At 41.0% G+C, this 23,768-nt stretch overlaps 2 protein-coding genes across 2 annotated transcripts; both read right to left on the reverse strand.

Annotated features, from left to right (window-relative positions):
• Nucleotides 1-33: 33 nt before the first annotated feature.
• Nucleotides 34-13,088, reverse strand: LOC135434568 (uncharacterized). Its single transcript, XM_064691174.1, has 6 exons — nt 13,063-13,088; nt 2,644-2,985; nt 2,262-2,378; nt 1,343-1,656; nt 336-495; nt 34-264 (listed from the first exon to the last, which is right to left on the reverse strand). Exons 2-6 carry the CDS (start codon nt 2,853-2,855, stop codon nt 102-104), a joined length of 966 nt encoding a protein of 321 aa, XP_064547244.1. The 5' UTR covers nt 2,856-2,985; nt 13,063-13,088; the 3' UTR covers nt 34-101.
• Nucleotides 13,089-16,074: 2,986 nt separating this feature from the next.
• On the reverse strand, nt 16,075-23,573 carry Pat1 (Protein interacting with APP tail-1). The gene is made up of 8 exons (XM_064691182.1): nt 23,394-23,573; nt 22,499-22,813; nt 19,447-20,123; nt 19,156-19,380; nt 18,929-19,030; nt 18,147-18,823; nt 17,921-18,078; nt 16,075-17,417 (listed from the first exon to the last, which is right to left on the reverse strand). The coding sequence occupies exons 2-8, from the start codon at nt 22,691-22,693 to the stop codon at nt 17,304-17,306; spliced, it is 2,148 nt and encodes a 715-aa protein (XP_064547252.1). The 5' UTR covers nt 22,694-22,813; nt 23,394-23,573; the 3' UTR covers nt 16,075-17,303.
• Between the last annotated feature and the right edge of the window lie 195 nt (nt 23,574-23,768).

Here is a 23,768-nt window from a genome sequence, read left to right on the forward strand (position 1 = left end):
TGTACAAGCCCCAAACGTACAAAACTTAAACAACAACAACAACAAACGAAAAATATATAAGACACACTGAAAATAAGCTGTTAAACCGCCCCAAGCCGCTCTTAGAAACCCTCCTTGGCCGCACGGAACTTGTATTGATTGCTTCGCCCATCCAGGCAGGGCACCTGCACCAGGTTGAAGTATATGGAGCCCATCAGCTGGGAGGCCGACGTGTTGGTCATCTTCAGGCACGAGAACAGCATATCATCGCAAATGCAGTGCGATCTATAATTGGTTGAAAGCGTTTGCAAATTAGTCAGGCATCCCTTTTCTGGGCACACTCGTTAATTACTTACTTGGTGTATAGCGAGTCGTTCATTAGCTCGTATTTGTTTTGATAGGCACGTATCTTGATGGGGCACAGGTCGTGCTGGCGACAGCAGCGATCCATGGCCATTTCGCTGCCCAGATCGCTGTACGTTTCGGCAATATCTCCCGTGCCACACCATTTGGTGCCTGTGTCCAAAGAGAGCGAGAGATTTTAATTAGCGAGTGGGGCAGTTGGCGAGTTAACAAGCTATACGAAGGGTTAATAAGCCAGAGGGATATTGAAATTGCTATTGACAAGCTAACGAGTTGCCTTACTAACAAGTTTTAAAGCAACGAGTTGATAAACTAGCGAGTAGGCGAACTTACGAATGGACAAACTAGCGAGTCAGCCAATCATATAGTATATAGACTCACTAATGTGTGCAAAATGTTATAGAGACAGCAAGGTAAGGTGCTGCCTAAATAACGAGTGGCTTAGCCAGCGAGTTTAAGAATTTAGTGAATAAGCTGACGAGTTGCCGAAAAAGCAAGTTAATACAAACTAACAAGTTGCCAAACTAAGCCAAATTGCTAAACTAGCGAGAAGGCTAGCGAGTGGGCGAAAATGGATGAGAGAATGAGCGAGCCAACAAGCTGCCCAACTAACGAGTTGCTGGACTAGCGAGTCGTTAGACTGATGACCAGCGAGATAAGCTGGCGAGTTGCCAAAGTGTACGAACTATTATTGAAATATCAAGCCAAATAGTTGGCTAACTAGCGAGTTGATAAGCCCACGACTTTCTGAGCTAGCGAGACTCTAACCTGACGAGTTGAAAAGCTAACAAGTTGACCAAATAGTGAATTGCAGAGTTACCCGTTGATGAGTTGATAAACTGAATGGCTGAGCTAGCGAGCTGACAATTTAACGAGTAAATCAACTACTGAATTCTAACAAGTTGGAGAATGTTTAGCATGCTTTCTGCTAGAACATTGGTTTTCTGGCAGCAAGCTAGCACTCGTTAAAAAAAAGACAGGGTCATCTTGAAAATCTTACCTGGTATAATGCCGCTTAGCAGCGAGAAGGGACTGCGCGGAAAGATATTCGCTGCCAGCTTGAGCGAAACACCATCCTGATTAGCTGAGCCGCCCAAACTGTCGTTGCCCGCACCGCTGGCCTCAGACTCGCTTGTGCCGCTGCTGCGTTCCGAGCCCTCATTGCTGGACTTGTATCTGAGCTTGGACGCATAGCTGAGCTTATCGACGTGCTCGCATTGATCCATCAGTTTGAGCATTTCCTCGAATTTGATTTGCAGAGGTCGATTGTATTTGGCGAGGCCATTGAGCAGCATTTTGCCTTCCTTGTCGTTGCTGTAAATTGGCAGCGAGTAAGAATGTAATGAGTAACGAGTGTGCAGAGTAACAGGCTTAATAAATAACGAGTGTAAAGAGTCTAATGAGTAGCTAGTAACGAGTGTAATGAGTAACTAGTAAACAGTGTAGCGAGGAACCAGTGTATAAAATATTAAGTGTAGCACGTAACGAGTGCAATTAGTAACGAGTGTGAAGAGTAAAGAGATTAATGAGTAACGAGTCTAATGAACGAGTAATAGAACGAGTATAGAGATTTATGAGTAACGAGTGTAATGAGTGTAGCGAGTAAACAGATCAATGAGTAACGAGTGTAATGAGTGTAACGAATAAAGAGATTAATGAGTAGCGAGATTAATGAGTAGCGAGTGTAATGAGTGTAACGAGTAAAGAGTGTACTGATTATTGAGTAACGTGTATAGTGTGAAATGAGTAGCAAGTGTAGCGAGTAACGAGTGAATGAGTAACAAGGGTATCAAGTAACCAGTGTGCTGAATATCGAGTAACGAGTGTAAGGAGTTAAGATGAAAGTGTGTAATGATAACGAGTAACGAGCAACGAGAAACGAGTGTAGCTACTCGCCAGTGCGCTTTGATAATACTCACTAAATTTCAATCAGCTCACAGCCGAGCAGCAGCTTCTGTGGACCCAGCTCCGTGACGGCTATGGTCTGATCGTGATAGTATATCATTATCAGCGAATCGTTGCTAATGCGCTTGCCGCTGCGAGAGAGAGAGAGAGAGGTTAAGAGGGAGAGATGGGGAGCTGTTGAGTTAGATGCGTAATGCGTTTTATGTGCACGCATATATGGGCACATGGCCAGCCGAGAGGCATTACAATTATGGATGCGACGTGACGTCCATGGCAATGGCCAACGTGGCCGTCTCAGTCGCTAGCCGTGGCGCTGGTGAAACTGTCAATAGCTGGCCGGCCAATTGGCGAAACGCCGGCTGTTTACTAATATTAGGTCGATTGGCATGGACTCACCTGTACGTTTTCATTTGACGCAGGCTGCGCTGCTCGATGATCTGCTGGGTGAAGGACTGGAACGAGGGAAAGCCTTGCAGTCCGTGCGGCAGGCTGAACGACAACGTGGGCTTGGCCAGCGCCACCGAGGAGCTGAGATAGCCGAGCAGGGCGCAGAAGAGCAGCGAGGCGAACAGCTGGAGTCGCCACTTCAGCTCGAAGTTGTGTCGCATTTTGATTCAGTTATTTTCGAAATAGTTGCTTATATTGAAATTCAATTTGTCTGTAACTGTCTGGTGTCGGCTGATCAGCTATGCCAAGCGGCATTCCACGCAAAAGTCTTCCGGCTGTCTGCCAATCTAACTGCCAATACTCTAACTTTTGATACTCTATACTCTACTAACATTTCGTTAATATGCCATTGTTGTTCTTCCCAGTGCGCGGCGTCTATTGACTGGCAGCCGGCGGCAGGCGGCCGGCGGCCAAGTTCGCGGCCAGCATTTGGTAACATATATTTTATTTATTGCTGAGAACTTCCGGAGGCCCGGCCCAAGCAGCTGAACGCATTCACAGACCAATCGCAATGGGCCCAAAGTCTACTACGATTTCTGGGTACACATAGACACCCATCCCCACCCCCCACTCCCCCTCCCACCAACCCATCCTTAGCTCGGTTCACGTGCGCTAAAAAACGCGACGTGGCGTTGACTGAACTCTTTGTTTCCCCCCTGCAAGACCTCCCGTTTTTTGCCACATCAGCTAATTGTCCTGTCCATAGGCAATCAGTTGTCATTTCGATAGCGTGTTCTTGCATTTTTTTAGTCAACACACACACACACACACACACACACTAGGACACACGTACAAGCTATTTCGCAATACATTACGTATACGCAATGTGATTCAATATGCAACAAATTGTTCGAGCGAATTGCACACTTATCATAATCCCCAGGAACTAATTGTCGAGTTACATTCCATTTATACAATTATTCGATTTAATTCGTTAGAGATAATTGCAAATTATTTCCAGCTAAAAATCAAATTAAGACAGAGTAGAAGCTTACACAAGGGTGAAGAAGGTGAAGAACCTTACTCTGATATGGAATAAAAAGAAACAGAATTCCATTTATAAAGCTGTGTGTATGAATATAGAAAAATTTGAATGCTAATGAAGAGGATTCAAGGCATATGGCAGAAGGATTATAAAGCGGCACAGATCGGCTGTCCGAGGTGGAGCCCATCTTTCCCCTAGAAATCCAATGCGTTTTCTATATTCAATACCAAGAAAGAAAGTAATCCAACTCTTTCTTTTATAAGATAATTATAATAGCTGAGAAAAACTAAGCGTAAGTTTACTAAAACGTCAAGAGATTGAAGGATTCGATCCTATAATATGTTAGATTGAATAAGTTTGATACGGCGAGGTGAAGGCAGCTGGAGGCTATGTTCCCTTGGAAAAGCCAAGAGCTTGTTGACCAAGTTCTATTGGGGCTAAATAACTCTGGGCTTAAGTTACTTTGGGATCAAGTTAGCCCACTTCAATGTCAAAACTTCATGATATCTTGGCTAGACAAATTTGTACAAGGTTTCTACTAAGAGAGAAAAAGAGAAAAGAAAGAATTGAAGGATTGCAAACGCTTTGGAATAGTTAGTTCAGGGTTGAATAAGTTTGACACTGTGCCGAAAGCCAACGATTCATGATCTTAACTAGTTGACTTTATCAGTTATTTTCATTATTGTTCAGCAATTTAAAATTAAGTATGAGAGCAAAGGGATCCATCTTGCTCGATAGATCTCCAAGAAATTGAAGGAATACAAATACCTGACAAAGGCTCATGCTCGCACAAGAAACAGTATTCAACTAGTTAGTTAGTCGGTTATTTTAATAAGAAATAATTAAACACGTTGAAGGCTCGATTGTTTTCGATAGATCTGCGATTATTCGAGCAACCCTCGTAAGACACATCGAGAACAAATTATAAACAAAAGGCCATCTAGTTGAATTAACTATAATGAATATGCACTGACAATCTGTTCCACAACCTTGATCCAACAAATCGACGTTAAACAAGTAAGAGGTTCTAGTCGGGAGCCCCCGACTAGGGGATACCCTGAACCCTCCTCTTCCAACAGGCGATAGGCGATATAAAATGAAAGATACTTCATATATACATATATACTATTCTAGAAGCTACATGTCAAGTTTGGTGACTCTAGCTCATATTATTTGCCGAAATTGCTCAAAAAACAGGATTTCGATATCGATTTTTATCGATTACTTGGAAACGGGGCAAGTTATCGAATATCGGAAACACACTCGATCTGCGCGGGCACTAGGAGAACCTACAGCTAAAATTTCAAGTCTCTAGCTCTTATAGGTTCTGAGATCCTTGCGATCATACATACGGACGGACGGACGGACGGACAGACAGACGGACGGACGGACAGACGGACATGTCTAGATCGACTCGGCTGTTGATGCTGATCAAGAATATATATACTTTATGGGGTCGGAGATGCTTCCTTCTGCCTGTTACATAGATTTGCACAAATACATTATACCCTTTTTTTTGCCCATTTTCAATGGGTTCAGGGTATAAATAGCATCAAGTCCATATTAAAAACTGCAATGTTCCGTAACCGTGACTGGGCTCAAGCTCAATATAAAAGTGTATTCCACTTGGAAAGACAAATGAGAATCGAGCACAATAAATTTGAAATGAGAACATTTCAGCTTGACCTTGACTTCGTAGTCTGAACCGAATGACTGCATTTTTATAGCTTGATTTATGCTTTAATTATATTAAGAGCTATTAATGGTCTAGTTAAGATGGCGCGACTAGGAGTTGCCCTCTAGTCTTTGACCCTGACAATGGGCTATCCGGAAAGATCTACGCTTTATACATATAAACGATAAACTTTGGATAGTTGAAAAGGAAGACTGGGAACTGTACACGGTACATAATGTGCTCTGAATATTGGTTTTAGACGAAAATATTTGGATAATTAATTACTTTGTCTTGCTTGGAGTCTAATGCTTTAAACTGTTGAATGTGTTTTCGACACCCTTTGTAGAACAACCTAATGGGTGAGGTAAGGTGAGGGGATCAATATTTTCATTTGATTCACAATCTCCTCTTTACTTGAAGTCTCTCTCCTCTTTCCAATTATAATATTCCAAATAAATCGCTCAGTTCTTTAGTTATTTTCAAAAAATATTATATAGCTGTTTGAGGAACTATCGCTTAGGAGCTGATAAATGTTTTATTTCTCAAAAAAAAAAAAACTGCCATTCAAACTCGGCCCAAATTCGAGCAAAATCTTTGCTATATGCCTGTAAGGGTATTTAGTTGTCGGCATTCGGCAGATACAAGCCCTTGTTATACCCATCCGAACGCAAGGATCTCAGAACCTATAAGAGTTAGAGATTTGAAATTTTAGCTGTAGGTCCTCCTAGTGCTCGCGCAGATCGAGTGTGTTTCCGATATTCGATAACTTGCCCCGTTTCCAGGTAATCGATAAATAATTGATATCGAAATCCTGATTTTGATGCAATTTCGGCAAATAATATGAGCTAGAGTCACCAAACTTGACATGTAGCTCCTAGAATAGTATATATGTATATATGAAGTATCTTTCATTTTATATCGCCTATCGCCTGTTGGAAGAAGAGGGTTCAGGGTATCCCTTAGTCGGGAGCTCCCGACTAGAACCTCTTACTTTTTGTGTCTGCCTCAGTTATTCGCATGTGAAACACTTTTCGATTCCCGTTAATAATTTTTTTACACTTGGCAGCTGGTGCCGAGCTCAAGGAGGCGCAGACAGAGAAGGAGGAGGAGGTTGACGAAGAGGAGGAGTAGCCGAAGTAGCTGACCAAAAAAAAATGGAATTGTCCACACGCACGAAACATGCTAATCACAAAGTTTTTTATTTGTATATGTATATTTTTTTTTTGAGTGTTTGCCGTTGCGCCCGAAAATCAAACAAAAAAAAGAGAGAGAGAGAGACAATCTACGACACGCCGACTATTTAATGCCCTTCCAGAAATGTGGCTTAGAAGTGTTTTAGGGCAAGAGATTTATTTCCGATCGATTGTTTCGGATGCGTTTTGTCAGGTTAGTCGGAATGAGAGTGAAGCTCTTCAATATATCTGGGGAAATAAAAAAGTTGTCCGAATTTAAAGCTATATCATACAGAAATCTGATGTTAAAACTCGTAAATGACAAGTTAAGTCAAGACATCTGAAGAAACAAATAAGTTTTCCATAGAAAAACTGGACTTTTGACTAATTAGTCCAATGTTAGCTAGATGATACAGAAGTCCGATGTTGATTAGAACTGGCTGGCATGAGATAAGTTAAGATATCGAACTTGATTTTTCAACGATTATTCCTACAGGATGTATTAGTCCGATTCGGCTGATCTCAACATAAATACGAATCTATTAAAAGTCTTTAAGACTGAGTTCTGATTAGAAACGGACGGACAAAGCGATATTGGTTCGGCTTTTAATGCTGATCAAGCATATATATACATATATACATTCGATTTACGAGTTCTTTTCGTATGCGTTGCACAACTCATGAGAGGATTACAATGCCCTCTCCAAGAGTATCAAAAAGGTGATTATTATGCGAGCGAAGAAAAAAACTTTATATATATTTGTATGCATAAATGGCTGCCAAAGTGAAAGTGCTGCCCATTGTTGTGGTTGTTGTCGCTGTTGTTGACTTTTGGGTGATTTTTGCGCGATTTCAATTTAAACTGTGAACCAACATGCAACGGGACGGCGCTAAAATCCGGCGATGACAAATCTTCATCTGGCAGTTGGCAATGGAAACTTGTTTCACGCATCAGCCCCCCCCCTCCCCCCTCCCCTCTCTCCCACACACACACGCAGGCACGCACGCACGCAAATTGGTGCCACTTAAAGTGTTGGTCAAGCCCAGTTATCCAACACTTGACACCTAACACCTAAAACACTGGCTAATTGAATGAGTGGCAAAAGAAAATATGGTCAAAAGAGTTTTAAACGCAATGCGCAGGTCGAGGTTGAAGCTAAAAGGGCTTAGAAAAAACACTACACACCAATTTGAATTATTGAGAATCGAGGAGAGGGGCACTTGGCAGAAATTCATTTTATTCAAATTTGCAGCACAGCGACAAATAAGCTTCGCCTGCGTTTGCTATTAGAAAACAAACATGCATGCACACACACACACACACACGCCACACACACACACACACACACACACAGAAACAGATACACACACATATGTAATAGTTATGTGCGTTCATAGAAAATACCTGTAGTATTGTTATTAACTTTGTTTCAGCTCAAGCTTAATGTGAATTTTCCACGTCTGAGAATGGGAACAATTCCACCCGCCCAATCGTAATCGGAAATAAAAGTAAGGTTAGGTTTTTGTCTAATTTGAACCCCAGCCCTAATTCTTAGTTCTAATTCCCACAAAAAGCGGCGGGTATTGATGGAGGATCGCCGAACCGATAAAGAGTTCGATTTGTTTGATTCCTCACAGAAGCCTTAGCTGCATGATCTTGCGACCCTTGAGATCTGGGATCCGAATTGTGAACATTATTGACAGCTGAGAATATATAGAAAGCAAAAGTTTTCCCCGAGCTAAGATCGCGTTCCCTTTCTACAGATTGAAGCAGAACCCAAACAAGCTTTATTACTCAGGCCAATCGAATCTAATTAAATGCTAACTAAGTTTTCTGATCTCATTCGTTAACCGGATGCACTTTCCAACTGATGCGATCAAACTGACCGAATTTAAGATCAGCTAGTCATGATCTCGACACCATAATTAAAAAAAAAAAACTCGTTTTGACCCGGGCGCAAAAACCGCAGCAAATAAATATAAAAAACAATAACAGTTCATAGTTGAGCGCTTTTTGTTGTGTTTCCTGCTCAGAACTAAACGATCTATGTGAGTCTCGTTTCCGTCTATTCGGAACAACAGCAACAACAACAACAACATCATCAGGAAATGGCTGAGACACAATGGAACCAAGCCCAAAAGCCAAAATCAAAAAAAAACCGAAATCCATTTTAAAGTCGTTGCCAAAATCGCATGCAAATCGCGAAATTCAGTGCAATATCGTTTTTTTTTTTTTTGGAAATGTGAACTGAAAACGAAATGGAATAAGAGTGAGAAAATCAAATCAAAGTGATGGACTGCCAGATACCCTAGCTTACGGAATAACAAATTGGTTTAGTATGCAATTTATGTGAAAAGTCTTGGCAGGTGTGCAGCAGGTGTAAGAGTATCAAAATGTATCCAAAACTTAATACTCGAAAATTGCATTCAATATTAGTTTTTTGAAAACCTGTACATATTATTCAGATAATATAAATATGCTCTAGTTAATGCTAGCTTTAAATGCGTATCTCCTACAGTCTCTGAGTACACATAGATCAGCAGATGCTTGACCTCAGAGAACTCAGAACTTACGACAGCCAGAAAGCTCAAATTTGTTGTAGATCAATGTTATACGATGACTTGATTGTAAATATATATGTTATATGAAAAATATTATAGTTATATGTATATGGAGACCCCTCTATAAATATACCAAAAAATATTTCATTTATATTTACGTATTTTTATTTAAATAGGCCAAAAACTGGACTTTGTGATTCAAGAAATCGGAAGCAGCTGGGTTAACTACGCGTTCTAATTAGCGAGCGAAGACTGTACATGGTCAGTCCACAATTTACAGGGTATAGAAGCAAAAGAAATAACTAAATGAGAGAAGAAAAAAAAACGGAACTTGGCCAACTTGAACTTGGTTAAGTTTATTTCTCTTTCTTTTGGGGGCCTTATGTCTCGCATGTTGGGTTCAAAAGTGCAAAGCTTTGCATAAGCCGCAAGCCATCAATAAAAAACAACAGCAACAGCAGCAACATTGAATGCAAACACGTTATCTTGGCATAGGTCAGTGAAGCATGAGCTAAACAAAAGCCAAGTAAAACTCGGCCGTGGGCGAAATTCGTTGACGTTTCGCTGTTGACCCGCTAAAGTTGTTGCCTGTCTTTCAAGTTGTTGTCGTCGTCGTTGTCGTTGTTGTTGTTGCTGCAGTAAAAGTGGCAGCTGCAGATGCGCCAACAGCCAACAACCAACAGCAACAGCAACAACTACAACAATTCGCAACTCGCTCTCAACTGGTTTGCAAGTTCGCGGTTTTGACTTTCACATTGGGCGCACACTTAATTGTGGGCTTTAATCTCGGTTAATTTGCTCCAGTTTTGATTTTCATTTAGTGGAAGGAAAAAAAAGAGACATGAAAATAAAACTAAAACTAAAACTAAAACACACATCGGCACACAGTCGGCACGAACCGGCGATTAAAGCGATGCTCGATCGAGCCGCCGTTCATGATGATGTTCGTGCTGTGCGGCGTGTTCATATTTCCAGAAGTTACCAATGCGCATTGGCTATAAAATTCGCTCCACTCGTTCAAATTGACTCGGTGTTGTTATTGTTATTGTTGTTGTTGTTGTTGTTGCTGTCGCTGCGTGTGAAAATGTTTAGCAAGAGCGCGTTTAAAGCATTTGGTGTCATCGAAATCGAAACTTGAACACGCTGCTATCTCTGGTTAGTCTCTGTATGAGCGTCTCTGGCTAACGAGTGAGAGTCTACTCGTTAGACTTGACACTCGTTACTCGTTACATATTGGTGGACTAATTAACGGGTCTTTACGCAAATATATTGCCGTTACTCTTCCAACCATTCCAAGTAACGAGTGCCTACTCGTTAAGCTTGGTACTCGTTGTTAGCACTCGTCATTGAATTGCTTCATTTTCCAGTTTTACAGTTATACTTCAGTCAGTACACGAATATAACTACAAAATTATATGATTTATGCGGCAATTCTTTTGAACCCATACAAATAACGAGTGCCTAATCGCTAAGCTTAGCCAATCGTTAGATTTTGTAGTTTTCTAATTATATCTTGTAGTTAATAGACAAACATAGCTTGAACACTGTAATCCTCTTACTTCAAATATATAACAAACTCGTTAAGCTTGTTACTCGTTGTTGGCACTCGTCAATCAATTGTAATTGTCAATCAATTTGTAAATTTCTAGTTCTATTTGTCTATTAACTGTGATCATGAATACTATGATTGCAGTTCAGCGGACGAAAAAATGTGCATACTCGTTCAACCTAGTACTCGTTGTGGGCACTCGTTATTTAATTGTCAAACTCTTCAGCTTTCCCTAATTTTTTTCTGGCAGTTGTCTTTAAAGAAACGTAAGCTAAAGTTCTTTTGCGAAAAGACTAATTACACGTTAGTTTTTTCACTCGTTGCTTTCACTCGTCGAGCTTTATGTGCTTTGTAGCTCGGAATTTAGTAGGTCAATTAATAAAAATAAACATTAAAACTCATAAAACACAAGGGGCCAAGCGTTAATTGAAGAACTCATTGTTACCACTCGTAACTTTTGGCTAGAACCTGTGGCTCGCTTCTTCTCACTTCCCTATTCTTGATCAGTAGCAGCCGCATCTATATATGTCCTTGGTACCATGGGAAATCGTATAATTGCTTTATGTGTGAAAAGGGTATTTAATTTTCCACAGCCGGACAATAACTCTCATTTCTTGTTCGGCCTTCAAATATGTTAGTTTATTCGAGCCAACTGCTAGCTAAAATAAAAACGAGTGTCATTAATTTAAAGCTCGCTACTCACGCAGACTTTTAACCTTTACACTAAACTTTTCAATTAGGCTACACGTTCGAGTAAGTCGCATAAAACTTAAGCGGAGTTCGAGTTAAATGAGTGGGGTTAAGATTCAACAAGTTTATAGTTTTACTCTGTTCGCAGTGTCGATAAAGGTATATTGGCTCGGATGAAAGGTTCGCATACAACTTTAGGTGCATATAGTCCTGCAAAATTAGTCAAGGTGTTGAAGTCTTTTCAGGCATTAGGAGAAAACAAATCGTCTGCTAATCGATTTAATTCACATCGGCTACAGTTTTGAAATCACAGTTGGAAATGGGCTGCCTTGGGATGACAGTTTTAAAGCTACTGGCTCCAATTTTAAATGCTCTCAGATGCTTTTTACTAAAGACATCGTCGATTGCATCAATATTACGATTCCGAGAACTAATTCAGTTGGAGAGTTACAGTTTCAGATGCGCTGCTTTGGGTTAACAGTTTGAGAGACACTAGCCCGAATTTAAGATGCGTTCAGATGCTTTTTACACTATAGTCTTTGTTGATTGCATCAATATTGCGTTTCGCAGAACTTAAACAGTTGAAGAGACACAGTTTGAAATGCGCTGCTTCGGGATAACAGTTTGAGAGTTAATAGCCCAAACTTTTAGATGCCTTCAGAAGCTTTTTTCACTAAAGACATCGACGATTGCATCAATATTGCGATTCCAAGAACTCATACAGTTGGAGAGTCACAGTTTGCAATGCGCTGCTTTGGAAAAAAAAAGAGTTTGAGAGCCACTAGCCTCAATTATAACTGTTTTTAGCTACCTTTTTTACACAAAACACAAAAACTGCTACAGTTTGAAGTTCACCTGGGAAAACAGCTTGAAAGTCACTAGCCTAAATATTAACTGCGTTAAATTGCTTTTTGTACTGCAAACATAGTCGATAGCATCAAACTTCTGATTCCCAGAACTGCTGCAGTTTGAAATTAACGGTTTGAAGTTCATTGGCTTCTGTTAAAGAGTTTTTGGCCTTACTCAGTTGCCTTTTTCCCTATAAACAGGGTATTGCGTAGTCGGTTGCAACCCTTTTGAGATTTTAATAACTTATTTATTGCACTATTTGGCTCGATTTATGCAGCTACTCGATTCATATGCACAGATCTTAAACAATAGCCGTACTGCTGTTGAGGTAGGGTACTTAATGGGCCTGCCTGGCTGCACTTCGCACAGAGTCGCTAATCATGTGCATGGGAATTGGGGAATTGGGAAATTGGGAAACTGAGAATGATGTTGATGCTGATGATAACTGGTTGTGCACAGTTCGTGATAAACAATAAACAATGATGAAACATAATGATGGGGTTGCTGCTGCAGCGGCTGCCACATGCGATGCAGTTGACAAATGCAGCTTGTGGCATTCCCATAACCATTCCCAGACGATTGTCTCTCCTTTTTTTGTTCGCTGTTGACATGTCTGTCCGTGTGTGTTGGTGTGTGTGTGTGTGTGTTGGTTTGTGCCAGTTTCACAAGCGTTTTGGGTGAAACTTGGCCAGTGCAGGCCGTGTGGGCCCATAAGAGCTGCAGCACTTTGGCCATAATCAATGTACATATCTGCATCTGTATCTCAGCCTTAGACCTGGCCAAGCGCTTTTTGGACCTGTGCTGGCCGCCACTTTGCCACAGTAAGAAGAACAACAACACTCGCTTCAAGAACCAGTCGCAATTATAAATAATTATTTGCCATTACGTTTGCCAAGCGGCAGCTTTTAGTTGGTCAGTTTCACTTTTAAAAAATGCCGAAAAAAAAAACACAACAACTATCAAGACCGAAAATCACGTTAACGTCAATACGCATGCGCGCTCTGTGCTTAAGCTCAACGAAATGCGCGAACCGTACGCAGCCGCCCAAAGACAGCAACTGATCGATGTAGCTTCAAGCGGCGACAGCCGAAGTTGTTGAGCCGTCGCCGAAGCCGAAGTTTGAGCGGCAGCCGACGAGCAACGATCGACGAACGACGACGACGAAGACGAAAATGTGTCAAAAGCAAAAGCTGCGCTTCAATGGCAGCGAACGCCGCTGCGCAGCCTGCCAACAACAAGTGCTGCATGTTTTTGGCAGCCTTGCATTTGTGTGCGTGCGTCAGTGTGTGCGTGTGCGTATGCGTGTGGGTGGCTTGCAGTGCAATTGAAAAGCTACCGAATGGCCGGCTGCGACGTCGGCGTCAACGTCAACGTCAACCTTTATGCTGCTTTATCGCCCAAGTGAAAACACTTAAAAACAACTTTTACAATGTCGCCGCCGCTGTCGCTGCCGACGCCGACGCCAAAGAAAAGTGACAGTGGGCCAAATGAATAACAATTAAAAATGGGCTTTAACTACTTGGCCGACACAGACAAAAGACAACAACGCTCTGATCGTATAGAAGAGGTGCAGTCCAGATATTGTAATCCTCACTAAAGGGCCAAAAAAAAAAAAAACAGATAAATAACATTTACGAGTGCTTTGTTTAGATCTACACTTTTCATTCAAGCTGGAATTTCAAGAAGCGGCTTTTTTTATACTCTTTCGCATAGACAAGGCGAGTGTATTGGTTATATATTTATTTATCAAAAAAAATTTAGAATTAAAATTTTTAAAGCCAATCGATAGTACTGATCCTTACGAGTCCAAAATGGTATAAAATTCCAAAACCAGACCGAGATATTCTAAAAAAATCATCAAAAAAGGTTGACTTTACAAACGAATCGTTTTTGGTCAACAACGTTTTTTAACCCATCGATTTTTAATTTGTTTGAATGCCAAGTGATAGTAGGGATCCGAACGAATTCAAAAAAGATTAACATGTTAAAATCAGACAATATTTATCCGAGATATTAAAAAAAATGTGGATGGAAGATACTTGATTTATAAATTTATGGTATACTATTCTAGAAGCTACAACTTACGAGATTTGCTCAAAAAACAGGATTTCGATATCGATTTATTATCGATTACTTCGAAACGAAGCAACTTATCGATTATCGGAAACAAACCTACGTTCCGAATTTTTAGCTCTTATAGGTTCTGAGATCCTTGCGTTCATACATACTAGATCGACTCGGCAATTGATGCTGATCAAGAATATATATATACATACTATATATATATATACTTTATGGGGTCGGAGATTCTTCCTTCTGTCTGTTACATAGATTTGCGCAGATACATTATACCCCTTTTACCCATTTTTAATGGATTCAGGGTATATAAATACTTATAATATTGAAAAATATAAATATATTATCAATTAAATTTGGAGTGTTGAAATTTTGGAAATTTTTGAAAATAATATCTTCCAAGCTACAAATTATGATGCCACAAACAATGAGCTGGGTTTTGAAATGTTGAAAATTTCTTTTTAATGTGAGGAATATATTGTAAATAATTTTCGAAAATAGTTTTTTCCTTCTTCAATACAAATATATACGAGTATTAGTAAAAAGGGTAGCAATAAAAGAGGTAAACATTAAATCACCACCTTCATTGGATGGCATTTTATTTTCGAATCTACTATTTTCCGGAATCCAGATCGGTTTGGGAATAGAGTTTGTACGAGGACTAGAAAAGCATCAGGCCCTGGAACTTTATGGAACGAAGGCGTTTTCAGATTGTTTTGAATTTACGGCTAACGACAATGATGATGGTAATCAGAGATTAAAAGCAATTAGTTTTCTGATGCGAGCTGGAAGTGACCGCCACTTGTGGACAAGGATTGGCGAAGGACATAGGAAATGCCGCGTCTGCCTGCCGGTCCTGGAAGCCCGCCTGGAAGTCCTGCATGTAGATGACCTTGCCAAGGTCATCGGCTTCGTTCTCACCCTCCTCCTCGGGTATGGTTGGCAACGTCTTTGGCTTTTGCAATCGATTCCTGGTTAACAAACACGTACAAATAAAACTGCGCTGCTTTACCATCTGCTGGAAGTTCTGCATTTTGCTTGACGGAAATTTATGTTACCTTCAATTAGAATTTATGAATAAAATCTATACAGAAAAATCAAACTAACTTAGTGAATTGTTTTCAACCAAAAACAATGCATACCTGATAATAAAAAAACTATTTACGAATCTCAAAAAAAAAACGGAGTTTTATCCGCTTGTGAGAGCATGGGAGCATATGCAGCCCGTAAAACGTTTAAGAATGACGCACAAAGAGGAAGTGGAAAAAAACACGAGCTGCAGGAGCGTGACAGCTGACAAGGAATTGAAGAAACAAGTAGGAGTGAATAAATGTGACAGACTAGGTTATACCCTGTACTCAGCATCGCAATCACCTATAGTTGCTGAAATTCCAATAAAAACAAATACGTGTAACGACTATGCTTCTTCTTTTATTCGATACCGATTCTTAAGTAGGCATAATTCAAAGATGAACTTAACATGTGTGCATATCCAAAGAGAAAGGTTCTTCTACTTTCGTGTCTCTAGCTCTGATGATCGCAGAGGAATGCACAACGAAAAATCGTTATTTTTTGCTTTTAAGTCGAAATTAAGTTTTGTTCTTCAAGATCAACGCGATTATATGGATGGGTAAAGCTAGGGTAAGACGTAGCTTGTCATTCCGATCAAAAAGTTATATAATTTATGAAATTGGAATGAAATCTTAACCACCTTTTTTTGCCCAGTGATTTATAGATTTACTTGATGCGAAGCAAAACGTTAACGAATGGCATACAAAGCAGAATTCGAAAGAGATCAAACGCGAATGATAAAAGATTTAGATTACAATAAATTCGAAATGTATTTAATGCGCCAAAGCTAAAGCTTTTGTATAATACATCATTATTGATATAGTTTTTATTGCTTTACATTTTATTATTAAGATTTTGAGATTGGGCATTCGAGTTGATGCCAATGCCAAATTGTTGTAGGCTACAATAATGTTTAGGCATATAAGTCGTTAATTATACATATATATTATATATTATATATATAGTACTAGGCATAGGTATCGTTAGTTGTATAAAGTGTACTTATTTATGTAATTTTCACTTCACGAGTCACACAGTTAAGTGGAAAGCTAACTGCTCCTAACGGACACTAAAGATTAGGTTTAAGAACTGGAATTCAAGAGAACGAAATTCCTTGGCGCTAGCTTAAAACGCATACCGCGGTCGATTGTGCGGTGTGTGTCTAGAGAGGAAGAGGAGGGAATTTAAAGTATGATTGATTGATGATACAAATACTTTGTACGTATTTAACATTATGTATCATTATTCATATACAACGCTACATATAGTTCTATATATAATATATATATATATATATATATCGAAAGATCCGATGCACTCATGTGTTCGTGTGTGTGTATGGATCGTCGCATCTAAACTATATATTGTATTATTAAACTATCAAACGTCTAATTTGTTTATACATCATTATATTTAAATGTTTGCGTAGCATTAAATTTTTAATTTTTATTTAAATTGTGCTACAGCTTTTGCATTTGCAGTTCCTTTAACAAACGATTGGTCTAAAAAAATTATTGAACAACATATTCATTGATTATCAGTAATCAATATATACATACTGTATATATACATATATATATATATATCAATATATGTTAAGCAATCACATCATATATTCGTATTTTAGAATTAAAATATGAACGATTATTGGATGTACAAGATTTTCTTTTTGTTTTGTATCCAATTACGAGGTGTGTGTATCTTGTGTGTGTACGTGTGTATGTTTGTTTGATTGAGTGTATCAAAATTAGAGGATATCTCATTTCAAGGCCATTTCGTTGCCTGAGTTGGTTTTGGAATACAAAACGTAACAAAATTAAATTTAGAATATTTCGTCCGTTCTTCTACTTCTGCACTTTGTTGTTGTTAACATTTCATTGTTTAAATCAAAATTTAAATTTGCGTGTGTGTATGCTTCGTGTATATAGAACACCTAACCAAGACCCAATCGCAGATGCACTTTGATCCATTTGGTTGCACTCAATTCTTGCTGGGCTCCGGCGGAGTAGGCACGCGTTTAACGTTCATGCTGAAGAACTTAGTCTTGACTTGATCAATGGTGTAATCCAGCTCGATGGCAGGATAGCTGGACTTCTGCCGAAGGAACGGGAAATGAAATTAATTAGCAACAATATAAACAAAAAAAAAAAAAAAACAAGTGGTTCTAGTCGGAAGCTCCCGACTAGGGGATACCCTGAACCCTATTCTTCCAACAGGCGATAGGCGATATAAAATGAAAGATACTTGATATACATATACTATTCTAGAAGCTCTTGTTATTTACCAAAATTGCTCAAAAAACAGGATTTCGATATCGATTTTTAACAATTACTTAAAAACGGGGCAAGTTATCGAATATCGGTAGCAAACTCGATCTGCGCGGGCACTAGGAGGACCTACAGCTTAAATTTCAAGTCTCTAGCTCTTATAAGTTCTGCGTTCATACATACGGACATACGGACGGACAGACGGACATGGCTAGATCGACTCGGCTGTTCATGCTGATCAAGAATATATATACTTTATGGGGTCGGAGATGTTTCCTTCTGCCAGTTACAATGGGTTCAGGGTATAAAAAGTGGATAAACTGCATTTACGTTTTGCGTTATATTCTGGCCGCGCAGCAGCTGCCAGTTCTCTAGAATGTGAGCGTAGCGCAAATACTTCTCGAATTCATGCAATGTCTCATAGACATGGCACAGTCCCAAATAATCATATTCCAGACCGGAGTAGCTGCGTCCAAACAAACGCAAGCCTGTTAAAAGAGAATGCAGCCAATTAGTAATAGAAACGAGACGGCAAAGAAAACAACTTTTTGCTCACTTATATCGATGCTGCGCAGATAAAGATCCTCAGCCTGACGGAATTTCTTCATTTGATAGTTGTAGAGCGAGGCGAGATGGCCAATGGACAGGCCCACCTCATAGTCGTAGGGGCCGAGCAGGTCAGTTTTGATCTTGATCGCCTTCTGATGCATACGTTCGGCCTCCTCGAATCGATTCATGGTCTGATATAGCCGCCCCAGATTGCCATAGTGCTTGGCCGTCTGCACGTTCACCTCGCCGAACACCTCCAGCGAGAGTTGGAGTGCAAAATTGTGCAGCTCCTCGGACTGATCCAGCAGATCGTCGTCACCCATGCCATCGGCGATTTTGTCCAATGCAATCTCCTCCAGCAGCAGGGCCTTAACACGCTTGGCCGATGCCAACATCAGATGATTGCTGGGCACCAGATTCTTCATGATATGCACAGCCTCGTCGACATGCTCCTGCGCGAAGCTGAAGTCGCCAGTGCTATATTCATGGACATAGTAGGCATACGATAGATCCTCATGGGCAATTGCCACATGAAAGTTCATGTTGCCAAAGATGCCGCGACGCACGGCCAGCGCCTCCTTGTAGACCTTCACCGATTGAAAAACGGAGTCGACGTTCAGCAAAAAGAAACCATAATCCAGCAGAGCATCGCCGTATTTCTGATGATTGGGCCCAAATTGTTCGCTGTGCGCGAGACCGACAGAGAGAGAGAGAGAGGGAGAGAGAGAAAACGTGTGAATAAGAGCAAGAAAGAGTGAGTGTATATTAGGAGTTGATTGTTTCATTTACCGGGCTCGGCGCACCGCCTGGCAGATGAGCAAATTGGCGCGTGCAAAGTCACGCTTCACCACGCACGCCTTGGCCGCCTGTCGCAGCACATCGATCGCAACGCTGGGAGAGATTGATTAAAGAAATCAGCACATAGTCTAGATATGTCTGTGTATGTCTGTGTATGTATGTGTGTGTGTGTGTGTGTGTGTGTATATGTTTGTGTGCTTGCTTGTGTTGCAGCGTACCGTGTGGGCGCGGACATTTCCAAGTGGCGCATGGCCTGCACGCTCCACATGTGACTATTATTGTACTCGTTGCGGGCAAAGTACATGGACGAGATTTGCGTGTAGGCCATGGCAATGAGGGCCGCCGGCACCGCATCCGTCAGCATGCCATTGAGCTCCATCAGTTCGCCAAAGGTCTTCTGGGCCATCTTAAAGTTGCAATGCGACGACTCTGCGTAGAGCAGGCTGCAAGGGGGTATGCCAAAAGATGATTATGAAATTGTGTTCACAAAGGAGAGATCATTTTGTTACCGTTGCAGGCAATCGAGACGCAAGACCAGCTCATCTTTGAAGGGCTGCATACGTTTCAGTCTTTCGTTGAGGCAGGACAACACTGAAATGCTCTCCTGCATCCAGCCGGCCACGGACAGAAAGCTGCCCAGACGCAGACCCAAATCGATGGCCATGATATCCTCATCGGGCAGCGCTTCCATTGGCACTGATTCGGCGGCCGTCTGTGCGCCGGCAGCTTCAGCTGCAACTCCATCTCCAGCCCCATCGCCATCTCCTGCTGCAGCTGCAGCTGCTGCTTGTTTGTCGTTGAGCGTCATGTGGCTCAGGCAGCTGGCGGCAATGTCAATAATTTGCGTTTTATCATAATCAATTTGCGGCAGTGAGGCGGCGGCGGCGGCGGCGGCCTCTCCAGCTCCAGCGCCAGCTCCAGCTCCGGCTTCAGCTGCAGTTCCCAATGCCCCCGCCTTATCGCCATCGGCCTGTTCATTGTACTGTGCCTCTATCTGGGACAGAGCATAGCGGCCCAAATAGGCTTCGCTGAGGCGATGCGGCAGAGTCTTGTTGCTGGCCATCAATGCGGCCACAATGCGCAGCAGCTTGCCCCGCGCCGATGTGTAGCGTACGAGTGGACGGAATACATCCAGATTGGACAGCTCCTCCAAGAGTGTGTCCTTCAGATCTTCGCGCTGTGACATCTACAAACGGAATGCGATCAGAAAAAACAGAGAATTTGAAAATGATAATAGATCGATTAATGTTGTAGATGGTAAGAGCTTTGAGCTTTAAGGCAGCTTTATTCCATGTACGCTCACTTAAGGCTCAAAGCTCTTTGTATTTGAATTATAATGAGCTTTTAATGCTGTACATAAATAACATTACTTAAATGACAAATGTCAACAATATTTTGCATTTCAGCTTTAAGTCAACTTGAGGTTAATCAATATTGTGGATGGTAAGAGCTTTGAGCTTTAAGGCAGCTTTATTGCATGTACGCTCCCTTAAGGCTCAAAGCTCTTTGACCAAAGCTTTGTCCGATCGGATTTGAACCTTCTTTACATGAGATTTTAGATACTTCAACCACAATCGCATAATATATTGTGGACATTTTTTTGTTCCTTTTTATCGCTTGCTGTGAAAATATTTGCACTGTTACACAACACCGTCTTTGATTGCAACAAAAATTTAGCTATTGTCATGACTACGCAAGATTGAGCCGAGAACGAAGCAAATTAGTGTGGGAAAGCGCAAAGTGACTGCTGTGCAAGAGATGCTGTTAAATCAGGGAGAGGTGTGCTATTACACAACACTGAATTTGAGTGCTGCGTCATGCTTATGTCATGACTGTGCATTATTTTCAAACGAGATCAGCAAGAAAAAAGAAAAACAAACAATTATTAGGTGACAAATAGTGTGGGAAAGGAATGCTGGGCGATTGCCAGATCTTTGCTCTGCTGCACAACACTGGCACTTTAAGCTTATTTCATGCATTGTAAACAAATGAGAACGAGGCTATATATTGCAGTGATACTCAACACTACATTTTGAGTAAGAGGTCATGATGATACATTTTGGTAAGAGAATGAGTACGAAGCAAACAGGCGACAGTGGCTAAAAACAACTATTTGAGGGAAAATGAAGAGAGAAATGCGAGACTTTTACTGTCAAGTATTTAAAATCGAGCCAAACTTATCTCGTGAAAGGCCGTTAATAAGACCCGTACACCAAGCCAAGAGGGAAAGCAAACAGTGCTCAAAAGTATGAGTGTGGGTGCTGTTAAAATTGTAAGGCTATCTCTTGCACAACACTAGCTGAAAATGTCGTGGCAACGAGACATAGGACTTATCATAAGGGTTATTTATATCAGTCGAGAGCTAAAGGAGTCAGTGTTGAAAAAGAGATGCTTAAGCTGTCAGATTTTGGTAAAGATAGCTATTATACACCACTGAGTTTGAAAGCCTCATCACAGTAGGATTATGTTGCATAGCTTAAGGATCTAGTGTTTTATAAGCCAATTAATGTCAGTCGAGAGGAAAAGCAGCCAGTGTTGACAAAATTGAATGACCGTGGAGTAAGTACTACTGTTCAATCTAAGCCAAGCTCGCTGCTGTACAACACTGGTCTAAGCTGTCTAAGCTTTATGATCAGCCAAGACAAAAAGAAGCTAGAATTGAAGAATAAAAAGTATTGTGCAATTGTTGCACAACACTGGCTTTGAAAGCGGATCTCGGCGTGCCTTATAACAGTCATGGACGGCCATTTTGTAGAACTGATAACAAGCCGAGTTGAATGGCTGCGCCCTAGAAGGATGCCCGTCAAACGAGCGCACCGACAGAGCGAATGCGCTATTTTTAGCCGGCGACAAGCAGCATCATCAGCTGCTGCGGCCGGCCACATTGTGGTTGCTGCTGCTTATAATTAATATTGTAATTGCAGAGCTATTATGACAGGCAATTTGTGTGCGTGTGCGTGTGTGAGTATTGAGGCATGCGAGCAATGCCGAAGCGTACATGCCCTTACGCAGCGAATGTTGTTTAAATTAAGATAGAGTGTATAAACAACAGTTTATTAAAGATATCATATCGCACAGCTATGTCAATGATATCTAATGCCATGTGGTTTCAGACATAATTTACATACATACATACAAGCACACACACACACGCACACACATACACAGTTGCGCTCGTGCCAGCTGTGCGCGTTTACCAGAAGCTTCTACGCGTAAACATAAACAGTGGAAAGCTTTTCGCTTGGCACGAGCTTTTTGGTTTCTTTGTAGCTCAAACAAATAAAATTTCCCTAACTGTATATCAAAACAAAACACCAAAAATTGTTGTCCTGCTGCGCGAACCAGAGAAATAAGAGAAACGGCAAGAAAGTGCCGTAACAGCGCAGCGATAAGCAGCACGCACAGAGACACACAGACGCACATATACACACACACACACGCACACATGCTTGCGGGTGCATGTGTCGCAGCTGATTTTGTTATTCATTTTTTTTGCAGCCTCTTTCTGCGTGTGTTTTCACTTTGTTTTCTTTTGAGAGGAAACAGAGGAGCAAAACTTACCAGCTCGTAGACATCGATCAGCAGATTGCGCGGCAGCTCCGGCAGCTTGCTAATGCGCTCCAGTGTCGGCACTTTGCAGTCCAGGCCGTTGACAACGGCCATCAATGACAGATCGTACAGTGGCTCGGGGCTGTTGTTGTTGTTGTGCCCGGAGGCCGATGACATCAAAGCCAATAGCTGCTGTTGTGCAGCCATTTTGCTGGTTGTCTTTATTGTTGTTGTTTTTTTTTTTGTTTTGTATATTTTTTTTTATGTTTTTCTGTTTCTGTTGTTTATTGTTTATGTAGCTCACTTAGTTTCTTTGGGCTTTAATTGCTAAACAAAAGCAGCTTTAGCATATAAAAAAAAAAAAAAAGAACCTGTCGCGCACGGGGGGAACAAGTTGTAGATCTCTGTGTCGTATGCGCGCAAAAATCACAAAACAGGGGAAAAAATAGTTAAAAGAACGAAAATATGTTAATTTTACAAATTAGGCATTGCCACAAGTGCCCGTCGAAAGCTAAATTATAACTGTCAATAAGTTGCAGTGACGCACGCACGCACGCACTGTGGCTGGCAACAGTAACAGAGCGACAACAACACCAAAGCAGTAGCACCAGCAGCAGCAGCAGCAGCAGCAGCAGATGACACTTGCGCTAACTTCACTTTCTTTTGAGACGTTCTTCGTTTTTCCTTTCTTTTTTTGTTGTTGCTGCTGCTGCCCAGTGCTTGGCACCTGCGGTCAATTTCACTGCTGCTGCCAGAGACAAGTTGCTCTTTGTTACAAACACACAAACACACGCAAATAACACAGAGACACACACACACATACACCAATCACACGATACGCACAGCAGGTCCAAAAAACTTGCTGAATTTGATTTGTTTTCTTGTTTTTAATTTTTTGAGCACTTACACAATATTGAATGCATTTAATTGTTGTTACATGTACTAAATTGCACGTCAAACTGCCCGCCTACTGCACTTCTTGCACCGTTGCAAGTATTGCAATTGATGTTCTTTTTTTTATGTTTCGATTTTATGCCAAAAAAATTTTTATTATTTGACTTGGGGATGATAGCAGCAACAACAATAGCAGCAGGAATCGCCAGCTTACCAATCTGGCAATTTATCGATATTTTCTGTCACCTAACAGTGCGCTGTCACATAACAACAGGCCAATTTGTGTGCGTTAACAGAGAACAGAACAGTTGTGCGTTAACAGAGCGCATTTGTGCGTTAACGGCCTTCTAACTGTCGAGTTTGAAATTTCCGTCAAATTTTTGGTAAA

Source organism: Drosophila montana, unplaced genomic scaffold (genome assembly GCF_035044405.1).
Source record: "Drosophila montana isolate Dmon_TW-CO22-7 unplaced genomic scaffold, ASM3504440v1 contig_3416_1, whole genome shotgun sequence".
In the NCBI taxonomy this organism is placed as follows: domain Eukaryota; kingdom Metazoa; phylum Arthropoda; class Insecta; order Diptera; family Drosophilidae; genus Drosophila; species Drosophila montana.